The 13,834-nt window shown below is 43.7% G+C and overlaps 1 protein-coding gene across 1 annotated transcript in view; it reads left to right on the plus strand.

Annotated features, from left to right (window-relative positions):
- Positions 1-13,834, plus strand: part of LOC306865171 (phenylalanine--tRNA ligase, mitochondrial-like) — a 144,725-nt gene that overhangs the window by 73,691 nt on the left and 57,200 nt on the right. The window contains exon 5 of the mRNA XM_079409616.1: positions 11,037-11,197. Within this exon, the coding sequence (XP_079265742.1) occupies positions 11,037-11,197 (161 nt within the window). The remainder of the gene's footprint in view (positions 1-11,036; positions 11,198-13,834) is intronic.

Genomic DNA, 13,834 nt, shown 5'->3' on the forward strand with positions numbered 1-13,834 from the left:
AGTTCCTTCCTCAGAGGGATACGCCAGGGAGGGGCTGTCGCGAGGAGAATGAGTTCCGGAAACCAGGTCCGGGTGGGCCAATACGGCGCGACCAGCAGGACCTGCTCCTCGTCCTCCCTGACCTTGCACAGTGTCTGTGTGAGTAGGCTCACTGGGGGAAATGCATACTTGCGTAAAGCCCGAGGCCAGCTGTGTGCCAGTGCGTCCGTGCCGAGGGGCCCCTCGGTCAGGGAGAAATATAGCTGGCAGTGGGAGGACTCGCGGGAAGCAAACAGGTCTACCTGAGCTTCCCCGAATCGACTCCAGATCAGCCGGATCGTCTCGGGATGGAGTCGCCACTCTCCGGGAAAAGTGAGCTGTCGTGAGAGCGCGTCGGCCGCACGGTTGAGCTCCCCCGGAATGTGGACAGCGCGCCGCGACCTGAGCTGCGTGTGACTCCAGAGGAGGAGATGGCGGGCGAGCTGTGACATGCGGCGTGATCGTACACCTCCCAGCCGGTTGATGTACGACACAGCCGCAGTGTTGTCCGTACGGACCAACACATGCTTGCCTAGCAGCAGTGGCCGAAACTGCCGCAAGGCCAGATGCACTGCCAACAGCTCCAGGCAATTGATATGCCAAAGCAGTCGAGGCCCTGTCCAGAGCCCCGAGGCTGCCTGCCCGTTGCATGTAGCGCCCCAGCCCGTGCTGGAGGCATCTGTTGTGACAACAACATGCCGGGACACTTGTTCTAAGGGCACCCCGGCCCGTAGAAAGGCAAGGTCCGTCCAGGGGCTGAAGGAGCGGCGACACTCGCGTGTGATACTTACCCGAAGTGAACCGCGGCGCCATGCCCACCTCGGGACTCGGGAGTGCAACCAGTGCTGGAGTGGTCTCATATGAAGCAATCCGAGCGGCGTGACCGCAGCTGCGGATGCCATATGCCCCAGGAGCCTCTGAAACTGTTTCAATGGCACCACAGTCCTGCCCCTGAAGGAACTCAGGCAGTTCAGCACTGATTGGGCGCGCTCGTCCGTGAGGCGCGCCGTCATACTCACCGAGTCTAACTCCACACCGAGAAAAGAGATTCTCTGCACAGGGGAGAGCTTGCTCTTTTCCCAGTTGACCCGAAGCCCCAACTGGCTGAGGTGCCGTAACACCCGCTCCCTGTGATCGCACAACTGCTCTCGGGACTGGGCCAGAATGAGCCAGTCGTCGAGGTAGTTGAGGATCCTGACGCCCACTTCCCGTAGCGGGGCAAGGGCGCCTTCTACGACCTTCGTGAAGACACGGGGAGACAGGGAGAGCCCGAAGGGGAGGACCTTGTACTGCCATGCCCGACCTTCGAACGCAAACCGTAGGAACGGTCTGTGTCGCGGAAGGATCGAAACATGAAAGTAAGCATCCTTCAGGTCGATCGCTGCGAACCAATCCTGGGGCTGAATGCACCTGATCATACGCCTGTGCGTCAACATCTTGAACGGAAGCCTGTGCAGGCTCCGGTTCAAGACTCGCAAATCCAGGATTGGCCGAAGACCACCGCCTTTCTTGGGTACGATGAAGTAAGGGCTGTAAAACCCCTGCCTCATCTCGGCTGGAGGGACCGGCTCGATTGCATCCTTTGCCAGGAGGACAGCAATCTCCTCGCGCAAGACAGGGGCGTTCCGAGGTACCACTGAGGTCTCGAGAACGCCGCTGAACTTGGGAGGTCGCCTGGCGAACTGAATCGCATAGCCGAGTCGAATTGTACGCGTGAGCCACCGAGACGGGCTGGGCAGCGCAAGCCACGCTTCCAGACGTCGTGCAAGGGGCTCCAACGGCACAATCGACGTACCTGTGGTGGTGCAGCGCAGAGGAGTATGGCTGGATGATACAGAAGGCAGCGCGTTCTGAAGCACCCTTACCGAACTCCCTGGGTCCCAAAGGGGACTGGCTAGAGGTGCGTGGGGAGGCACTGCGTCCCCAACCCGCACTCTCCTGGCCGCTGGCAAGATGGGTCGCGGGCGAGAGTGAGGAGGCAGCGCGTCGCACACTGTCAACCCGCGAACCTGATAACCTGGAGGAAAAGGAAATTGCTCTTTCTGTGACATTGTGGGTACCGCTGGCCCTTGGGCCAACGGCGGAACAGAAACAAAAGGGAACACAAGATTCTCCACCCGGCCCTCCTCCGGGGGAAGGAGCGGCGCTGTCCTCGCCGTCTCCTGAGAAAGAGCAAATTCCAACATCTCCAGGTTGCCCGCGTCAGGGCCGCTTCGTCGCTCTCCTGGACGACTTGGGGCCCGGCTGGGACGCGGGGGGCGCCGCCCTCCTGCGAGAGGCTCGACGCGCCGGCCCAGGTGTTGATTCGGCACGGGGCGGAGCAGCTCTGGAGGACGCAGGGGGGCGCCCACGGCGGCGAGCAGACTGAGGCCTGGGCCCGGGGGCAGCTGTTGCAGGTGCCTCGCGCCGGGGCAGGATGTGCTGGATCGCCTCTGTCTGCCTCTGCACCGCCGAGAACTGCTGAGCAAATCCCTCGACGGTGTCGCCGAACAGCCCAACCGGGGAGACGGGAGCGTCGAGAAAGCGTGCTTTGTCGACATCCTTCATCTCCGCCAGGTTGAGCCAGAGATGGCGCTCTTGGACCACCATGGTAGACATCGCCTTCCCGAGGGACCGCGCCGTGACTTTCGTCGCTCGTAGAGCGAAGTCAGTCGCCGTGCGCAGCTCCTGCATCAACCCCGGGTCGGAACTACCCTCGTGCATTTGTTTGAGTGCCTTGGCTTGGTGAACCTGCAGGATCGCCATGGCATGCAGGGCAGAGGCTGCCTGGCCCGCAGCACTATAAGCCTTGGCCGCAAGAGCAGCCGTCAGCTTACAGGCTTTGGACGGGAGACGCGGGCGATTCCTCCAAGTGGCGGCGTTTCGCGGGCACAAGTGCACCGCGACCGCTCTCTCCACCTGGGGAATGCCCACGTACCCCCTGGCAGCCCCGCCATCGAGGGTAGTGAGGACGGAGGAGGCAGACGGCCATCCACGACTTCGTCAGCTCCTCATGCACCTCCGGGAAGAAAGGCACTGGAGTAGATCGCGGTTGTGAGCCGCGCCCCACTCCGAGAAACCAATCATCCAGCCGCGAGGGCTCGGGACTGGGCGGTCTGTTGACCTCCAGCCCGATGCTCGCGGCTGCCCGGGCAAGCATGGCCGTCAACTCTGGGTCCGGTGCAGGGGAGGCGACCACACCCGAAGGGGGCAGCCCCTCTGCACCTTCATCCTCAGAGGACGAAAACCCGTCCCCCGATGCTGCGATCGACATCCTATCCTTGGGTGGCGCACCGAATGAAATGCTGGGCGCCCCGTGGGACGGACCAGCGAAATCACCCGGGAACCGGACGGGACATTCGCTGCGTGAGGAGTAAGAGGTCCGTGGGGACGTACCCGGCGGAGAGGCTCTTACTGTGACCCTCAGATCTCCCAGAGCGCCAACCGGCGGTCCTCTGCTCGAGCCAGAGAGACCGGGGCGGGTGGCGGCAGAGGGTGCCAATCCTTTCAAAAAGGAAAGGCGAGATCGCAGCGACGTCATGCTCATACGCCCACAACAGGCGCATGAGTCATCCACGAACGCAGCTTCAGCGTGCTGGAGACCCAGACACTGAAGACAACGATCGTGTCCGTCATCCGCGGACAGGAAACGACCGCAACCAAGAGGACACGGACGAAACGGCATCTTGAAAAAGACGCGATCGTCCGTGATTTTGCTCTTTCAGAATTTGCTCTTTTAGTTGAAGTGCCCAGGGGAATCGCTGGAGAAGGGACTCCGCTGTTTGCACCGTGACGCCAACAGGAACAAAAACAAAGATGAGGCTTGTGGAGAATGGCACAACCGTCTTCATCCACTTGGCTCCGAAGCAAAAATCTGATGAGTGGATGCACCTGTCGCCCTTTTATACCCGTATGTACGGGGAGTGGCTCAGGTATGCAAAATCCACTAGCCAATTTCATTGGCGTTTTCTCTTTAGTCAGAGATGATTGGGGCTTCCAAGTAAATCCCCTATGTCGTCACGACATAACTCGTAGTGACCGACAGATAGGGAACCATGGTACTTTTTGTGTTACCAAATGTATTGAAGTCATTTTTGCCATGAACTATAGTATAGTCACGTTTCCCCCCACCGTAGTGTTTTTGTCAAAATCCAAGTGATATTTTCCCCATTTCAGCCATGTAAAAGTTTAATTTCCACCAGTTTTCGACCCTCAAATAATGTTTTACTTTCCCTGTATCGACACAAAGTAACAAAAGCACTTCATTACGAAGCCAGCCACAGTAGTTAATAACCTATAGTGTTAATATATGATAATGGTTCAGTAAGGAGCTGCGTGAGCCGATATTCCCTCTGCAAAATCCATTTTAATTCCACTATGCAAATGTAATTTTGTGTTCATAACAGAATAAATGAGGCTCTCCATCTCTGCGTGGACTGCAGGTGTCTGTGTTTCCATCTAATGGTAATTTAAGCGACATACCTGATGATTAGGTTTTATGATCTGTTTTTCTTTCTCTCAGTGTGAAATGAATGGCTCTCAGAGTCTGAGAGCTTCACACGTACAGCGTATTTGTATACTGCGCAACGCTTTATGCTCTCTGAGAAATGCTGAAACAATGGAGAGTATCAGCCAATTAGTGTACGAGAGGACAAGATCGGTTTATTTTTAGAGCGTTTTAGTCCAACATCCCCAAATTGAGACTCGTTCATTAGCAGCGGAGAGTCTTCATCTTTAAGTGCTCTCCTCCTCTGTTTGGTCTGTCTGACTCGGCAGCCGTAGATAAATAGTGCAGCTTGTTAGTCGGGTTAATGATTAAAAGCATTTGCTTTGTGATTATTGAAGTGGAAAGAAGGATTAAAACAAACAGATGTGTGAGAAAGTAAAAATGCTCCAGAGAGGATTAGAACACGGTCATTTGCGGGAGTCTGTCAGCTCAAATCCACTTTCCTTTTTCCAAACACAGATCGCAGCTAAAATGTCAAAGATATATTTTATACCAGGAATAAAATATTGTAAAAAATAGAGAAAATCTAGAAAATGCTATTCAGTAAAGGTGACAGAGAAAATAGTCCTAAATATAGAAATATATATATTTATTTGCTCTTTAAACCCCCATGAAATTACTTGACACACACTTTTTTTGCTATGTTGACGTGTTTGTATTGAAGCGGGAAGTTTGGTGGGACACGTCAAATGGCTTGCCCCATTTTTTAATTACCGTACCCAGTATCCTTACAATCATAATCTTGAATCATAATTTGCTATTTGCTAATGAAAATCATGGGTTATATGCCTTCTTTAAGAAGTAAATGTGCATGGATCATTTTAAAGCTAGCAGACATGGTCTAAAAGCCACCAGATGTTTCTTTTACATGAGTCTCAGCAGAGTCATTCCAGAGAGTCATTCAGCAGTGCTGTGAACTCTCTGGAAGTCTGCTACAGTGCTATTACAGCATGTTTGACATGGCATTTTCATATTTGGAGTCTGCTATGAAAAAGAGGATTTGTTTGCGGCACTACACATCATATGACAAAACTCTGAAAGTGTTTATCAAACTTGTTTTTCTTCAATGATAAATACACAAAGTTTGGCCACACATTAGAATTTTAAACTTGTCAAAGCATAGCTAAATATTGTTATGGCTATGCATGTATGTGTGCATGTATTTATATTTATTTATTTTATTTTTATTATTTATTTATTTATTATTTATTTATTTTAATTAAATTTTATTTATGTATTTTAAATGTAATTAATAATTTTTTTTTTTTACTTATTTTTACTTAATTTTTTTCCATTTTCCCATTTACCTATCAACCTCGTACAATCTTTCCATTATGACTTACTTTCTCTTACATCAGTGTGTTTAGATAAAGCAAGACTTGTGAGCATAGACTATGTTTATTTTATTTTATTTTTATTTATTGTAATGCTGGTTTCTTTTCTTCCAGATATATGTATAGTATTACACAAAAATGTTCCAAAATGTTCTTTTTATTTTATTTTTAATGCTAGTTTGTTTTCTACTAAATATATCTAAATAAATAAATCTGTTTCATCATATACATAATATTTTTAGTAACATACTGTACATATTTCTGTTAAAATTTTGTCTTGGTCTTTGAGATAAAACAGCTAGATAAAAATGCAGTAATTTTCAAAATGCTATTTTTATTTTTTTTTTTTTTTTTTTTTTTCTAACAAATACACAGTATGTATATTATTATACATAAAAAGGGTTTCACTTAATTATTTATGTAATTATTTTTTTGTACCAGAATCACCTCCATATTAGGCTTCTCCATATCAAAACTCAAATTTAATTGATGGGTTGCATAAGACTATTTTAAACTTTAACAAGTAGACATTAGATTAAACAAAATGCTCTGACCCCGACCAAAAGCATACAAATAAGCATCTTAAACAAAGCTAAACCAGCACTCTGTTTCCCAGCATGCCGACGGCTGTTTTAGAGACTCCAGCCTGTTGTCAAACATGACTATTAATGCTGAAAACAGCAGGTGTGTTTCTGGTGAGGGGCTACTAGTGCAAATCTACATCAATGCCAGAGTAAAAAACAACACACAAGGAAAGTGCTGAGAGACTAAAAAGTCAAGGGAAGACTAGAAGCAAACTGATAGTAAGTGGCAGAAAAATGGGACATGTTGGGACGGGGGTGATGAAAGGGCGTAAAGTGAGTAATAGCGAGGGAGCAGAGACAACGGGAGACTGGAATGAGCACTGGAGGGATGCAGGAGACCAAATGAGAGAGATGAGGGAAGAGAATGTGGGATTGGCAGGGAGGGACGGCAAAGCTGTGAGTCAAAGCTGCCAAGGACTGTTAGCCCTGCTGATGTCATCAGGAGGCAAATGCCGTCAAACACAGCCCCCGCTACGAGTGCTTCGGACATCATCGACTCTGAAAATGCAAAGCGTTCGGTTGAGGTCATTCAGATCGTGCCGCCTTCTGGCTGACGTCTCTGGCGTTTGCCGTGTCTGTGTTGGCACCCATCCGCTTAGCCTCCACTTCACTCTTAGCTGTGTCACAACGCTTTACACCTCTCTTTCATCTCCGTGGATGTGCTCATGATTTCCACTGACAGACGAGTGATAGCAATCAGCCCCACCATCAATCCAAAGCTCGGCGCCGGAGCGACTCTAGTGGAGTCTTCCTTCCATCTGCATCATCATCTGTGTAATTAGATGTGCTTGCTAAAGCAGGCATCAGTGTGACTATTGCTCATACTGCGTTCATGTCACACTACGAACATGCTGCGGACGTGAATGATGCTTCAAAATGTGCAAAAGGCTTTAATTTTCCTATCGCCATTTATGAAATGTACAAAAAACGGCTCAACTTTTAAAATGTAATTTATTCCTGTGATGCAAGGTGAATTTTTAGCATAATTTCTGCAGTCTTTAGTGTCACATGATCCTTCAGAAATCATTCTGATATGCTGATTTGCTGCTCAAGAAACATTTCTGATTATCATTAGTTGATTTGTTGTTCACATTTGTGACCCTGGACCACAAAAGCAGTCATAAGTAGCACGGGTATATTTGTAGCAATAACCAACAATACATTGTAGGGGTCAAAATTGTTGATTTTTCTTTTATGCCAAAAATCATCAAACTAAAGATCATGTTCCATGAAGATATTTAGTGAAATTCCTACCGTAAATATATCAAAACGTCATTTTTGATTAGTGATATGCATTGCTAAGAACTTCATTTGAACAACTTTAAAGGCGATTTTCTCACTATTTTGATTTTTTGCACCCTCAGATTCCAGATTTTCAAATAGTTGCATCTCGGCCAAATAATGTCCTATCCTAACAAAGCGTATTTATTCAGCTTTCAGATGATGTTTACAACTCATTTAAAAAAATTGACCATTATGACTGGTTTTGTGGTCCAGGGTCACATTTGTTTTTATATAAAAACACAAAGTCATGTATAAGTCAACTTTACAATTCCTTACACTTTAGCAAAGGATGTTTTGCCATTAATAAGTTTTTCATTGGGGTAGTATCCCAATCTATCTGAAATCCAAACAGTCTTTTAGTCGCCTGACGTAACAACCTGTTGCACAATGAATGGCAGAAATTGACAATTAAATCCAATCTGATTGTTTATACTCAGACACGATAAAAATTAAGTGTTTTTTTTTTTCTCAATAGAACAGCAAACACTCATTTTTAGCTGAATCCATGGTCCTTGGTGATTCATAAAATGCAAAGCAGGGGTTGCCGTCACTTTGAAAGCAAAAAAGCATATACAGGCGACACGAAATGAATACCCGGGGCTCCAGATGATATATTGAGGTCCTATGAAGCGAAACGATCGGTCTGTGCAAGAAACTGAACATTATTTACAGCATTATTACCGATCCAGAGCCTAAGACAAAAGGGGAAATCTGATTATTTTCTGAACTGGTTCTTTTGGACAGTTTGTTTCAGTAAACTGGTTCAATTCACTAGTTTGTTTATTTAATCATGCAATGACATCACCTATATGCCTTTATATTATTGAAGCACCCAATAATGATGTGAAACATGGATGTTTTAGATGTCTAAAGCATATGAATTGAATAAACTACTCTGCACTAGCTCAGCTTTTTAAATAAACCATGAGAAACATCCATTTTGCACCTTCAGTCATGTGTTGGGTTCATGCATGCTCATATCAGCGGCTCATCAGTCTTCGGTCCGAGTCTGTTTCCTCAGTTCAGTGATTGTTGGAGGAAGTGAAGCGTTGAATGAGTTGGTAAAAAACAGCATCATACAATCAGACATGCTGGTATTTTTGGCTCATTTTGGTCAGGTGAGTTTTGATTGAGTAGTCACAAACTCTTTCAGAGACTTCAGTCTGATTTGGTGGACTGGTTTGAAACAAATTTAGTTGACTAAAGCCAATAAAAAACACCAAGAACAGCCACTTAGCAACTCTACAGCACCCAATTATTGTGGCTTTAATTTTTTGGGGCAAACACCGGTTTAATTTTATTCAGAGAAATCATGTATTTAAATCAAATTCAAGCTCCCACTCAGCTCAAGTCATGCTTATTCAGGCTTGGAGACAATTAAAACGAATATTTTTATGAATATTATTATTTTTTGCAATTGGTGAAATGAGTATTTGAAACTACATTTTAATTTGGCGGTCTTGAGAGAGATCGGAATCGCTAATGTCTCCACCTGGGAGAGGAAGGGAGAGTTGATTGATTTGTACGTGTGAAGGTTAGATTTATTCCGGTTTCTGTCCCGTCTGGCTGAGCGCTTTGACCCCTGAGCATTCCCTTCATTAACATATAAAGCACATTTCCCTCACATCTGAAGGAATGCCTCACTGGGTTAAACTGTGAGAGAGTGAAAGCCAGGAAAAGAGGAGAAAATTCTGTTTGCTCACTCTTCCGCTCACCATAGGTCATACAGGGTTGCAAAGCAAATAAAAATTCATAATGACTATAATCACATCAGAAATAGCGGCACTATTTCCAGCACTGATCACACGAGAGCCACATAGACCTGTCGCAGACTGTCAATCAACAAGATATCTCAATTTAATTATTCCTCGAAAAACTTTTCTTCTCTGCATTTCTCCTCTTCTCTTGCTTGCTTAGTAATCTGCAATTAATGCAATCGTAATCAAATAAACCTGGCAATGTATATTACAAATATTTGACCCTGGAGCACAAAACCAGTCTTATGTCGCTGGGGTATATTTGTATCAATAGCCAACAATACATAATATGCGTCAAAATTATCGATTTTTCTTTTACGCCAAAAATCATTAGGATACGAAGTAAAGATCGTGTTGCATGAAGATATTTTGTACATTACATTCCTTAAATATATCAAAACTTAATTTTTGATTAGTAATATGCATTGCTAAGGACTTCATTTGGACAACTTTAAAGGAGATTTTCTCAATATTTAGATTTTTTTTTTTTTGCAACCTCAGATTCCAGATTTTCAAATAGTTGTATCTCGGGCCAAATATTGTCCTAACAAACCATACATCAATGGAAAGATTATTTATTCAGCTGTCAGATGATGTATGAATCTCAATTTTGGAAAATTGACCCTTATGGTTTTGTGGTCCATGGTCACACATTGTTGTCTCCTTGACAAATTACTAAATGCATAAATGTAAATGTAAAACACAGTTAGATTAAATGTCATTCGCATCCAGTGTTGGGTAAGTTACTCTAAAAAGTAATAAATTACTAGCATTACTTTTTACTTATTACTTTCTGAATCCCATATCACCCTCAAGCAGTTGAACAAGGATGGACTTTTAATTCTTTCAAATAAATAATACAAACTTGCTTAAATTATTCTTGAACTGACCAAAGTATAACATTAAAAACATATATTTTAACATTAGCACTATTGTTTTATATATAATTGTTATATAGTCTATACAATATTTAATATACAAGTACATCAGAAGTAACTGCAATTACAATAAATAAATAAATAAAAGCAATGCCTTTACTTTTTCAAGGCAAAAGTAATTGAATGACAGTAATCGATTACATACTAATGCATTACACTTTTCACAACTCATTCAGAGATATTTGACTTCATCTAACATGAGTGAAACTGAATATTCGGCGAGAAAGAATATATTTGGGAATTGATTGACGGGTGTAAAGTAGTTTAACATAATGGAGAGGAGCCAAAATAGAGGAGCGAGTTATTGTGTTTTCATGAGAGATTATGTAGCGAACATTTTTTGTTTTTATTTGGAATAACATGAAGCGATGAATCACGCACCATGCGATCAAAAAAACGTTCCTTGAAAGGTGGGAAGGTGGGTTTTGCTTTCAGCTTGACTTAAAGGGTTTATATTTACTTGCTGAAAGCGCATGCTGCAACACAACAGAAGAACGTCAAGGTTTTGGATTTGTTTTGACTAGCTGCATTCATCCTTGTTGAAACATTTGTCTTTTCATGACAGAATGTCACACTCCGAGAAACAAATAATAAAATCAGTATCTTTTCCACTCAGTTGTGCTTTTCTTCTGCAGCTGGTGCTGGGAATAAGATGGGTTGGGCGTTTGGTCTGGGCCTGGAGAGGCTGGCCATGGTTCTCTTTGGTATCCCTGATATCCGGCTTTTCTGGAGCGAGGATGAACGCTTCCTCAAGCAGTTCCGCCTGTCTGACATCTATCAGCCCATCACCTTCCAGGTAAGATTTACTGCCTCTCTCTATAATAGAGCCGTTCACAATAACTGTGACGTTTTTTTAATAATCATTCCACATTAGTGGTCAAAAGTTTGGAATAAAAGTTTTTGAAAGACGTCTCTGCTTCTCACCAAAGCTGCATTTATTTGATCAAAAAATATAGTTAAAACAGTAATGACATAAAATACTACAATTTAAATGAACGTTTTTGAATCTGAATGTATTTTAAAATGAAATGGTGAAAGTTGAATTTTCACCAGTCTTGTGTATCAGTTAATCCTTTAGAAATCCTTCTATTATGTTCATTTCTTATTATTTTATGTTGAAAACATAATTTTCTATGGTTTTTATGTTTGTATGTTAATTTTCTATATTTTTTTATGGTTCATTATGGAACATTGGTTTAGTACGGATCATTTTTTGTACTAATTTTGCATTTTTCCTTCATTCTTTTCTCTTTTTTTAATTATATTTTTGATTTTGCGAGGATAAGAACATTCCTGAAGTTTCTGTAATATTCTGCTTTCTGAAACATTCCAGAACATTGTGGGACTGGTCATAAAAGACAAAAATAATCTGACATATACATCTGGACAACTCACTTTTGGAAACTGTTTAAGTTAAACTGTTGTTAGCTCAGAATTATGCATGCACTGTGTCATTTTCGTACGTGAGTAATAACAGATTAGCTTGTAAAGCTTGTAAATTGTCAACATATACAGTGGTGTGATAAAGTGTTGACCCCCTTCTTGATTTTTTATTTTTTTGCATGTTTGTCACACGTTAATATTTCAGATCATCAAACTAATTTAAATATTAATCAAAGATAACACAATTAAACACAACATGCAGTTTTTGAATGAAGTTTTTTATTATGAAGGGAAAGCAAAATCCAAACCCACATGGCCCTGTGTGAAAAAGTGCTTGCCCCCTAAACCTAATAACTGGTTGGGCCACCCTTAGCAGCAACAACTGCAATCAAGCGTTTGCGATAACTTGCAATGAGTCTGTTACAGCGCTGTGGAGGAATTTTGGCCCACTCGTCTTGGCAGAATTGTTGTAATTCAGCCACATTGGAGGGTTTTCGAGCATGAACCGCCTTTTTAAGGTCATGCCACAGCATCTGAATAGGATTCAGGTCAGGACTTTGACTAGGCCACTCCAAAGTCTTCATTTTGTTTTTCTTCAGCCATTCAGAGGTGGATTTGCTGGTGTGTTTTGGACCATTGTCCTGCTGCAGAACCCAAGTTCTCTTCAGCTTGAGGTCACCAACAGATGGCCGGACATTGTCCTTCAGGATTTTTTGGTAGGCAGCTGAATTCATGTTTCCATTTATCACAGCAAGTCTTCCAGGTCCTGAAGCAGCAAAACAGCCCCAGACCATCACACTACCACCACCATATTTTACTGTTGGTATGATGCTCTTTTTCTGAAATGCTGTGTTACTTTTATGCCAGATGTAATGGGACACACACCTTCCAAAAAGTTCAACTTTTGTCTCGTCAGTCCACAGAGTATTTTCCCAAAAGTCTTGGGGATCATCAAGATGTTTTCTGGCAAAACTGAGACGAGTCTTTATGTTATTTTTGCTCAGCAGCGGTTTTCGTCTTGGATCTCTGTCATGCAGGCCATTTTTGCCCAGTCTCTTTCTTATGGTTGAGTCATGAACACTGACCTTAACTGAGGCAAGTGAGGCCTGCAGTTCTTTAGATGCTGTTGTGGGGTCTTTTGTGACCTCTTGGATGAGTCGTCGCTGCGCTCTTGGGGTAATTTTGGTCGGCCGGCCACTCTTGGGAAGGTTCACCACTGTTCCATGTTTTCTCCATTTGTGGATAATGGCTCTCACTGTGGTTCTCTGGAGTCTCAAAGCTTTAGAAATGCCTTTATAACCTTTTCCAGACTGATAGATCTCAATTACTGTCTTTCTCATTTGTTCCTGAATTTCTTTGGATCTCAACATGATGTGTAGCTTTTGAGGATCTTTTGGTCTACTTCACTTTGCCAGGCAGGTATTAGTTTTCATGGGCACTGTTAATGATACATAAAAAGTAATGTGATTTTCATATTCCGTTTCATGGTGTAGTTAATTAATAATCAGTGTATCAGAATGATTTCATGTGATCATGTGTACACAGTATACACTGTAGTTATCGTCATGGTTATCTTTCTTGATGTGAACAGGCCTTTAGATCTCAACCAGTGTGCATTTCTTTTGTGATGTCACTAAGGTTTGCAGTGCCGATGTGTCAAATTCATATTCTGTTCCTCTCTCTCTGCACTGCCTCTTTCCATCTCATATTTTTTTCCCCTTGTTGCTATTATTCTAAGGGTCAAATGAACACACGCAGTACGCTATCCCATAATAGTCAGTCATAAGCATAGTTGCGAGCGCACAGACCGTGACGACCACAGCTTTGCAAGCTGAATCAAAACAGCTGGTCTGAAAACACTGTCACTAAATTCACTGAGGTCTGAATCAATGCGATGATGATTTGTTTTTGTACCGCTGAGGTGCAACCAATAAAACCAGCCCTCTAGACAGACACTGAGCTGAGAATATTGCTGTTTCTATGTAAAAGGAACATGTAATAGAGGGGCAAACAAATGAGAATATCATTAAACCTGGATTGCAAGCGTTTC

Source organism: Barbus barbus, assembly GCF_936440315.1.
Source record: "Barbus barbus genome assembly, chromosome: 46".
NCBI classification, from domain to species: domain Eukaryota; kingdom Metazoa; phylum Chordata; class Actinopteri; order Cypriniformes; family Cyprinidae; genus Barbus; species Barbus barbus.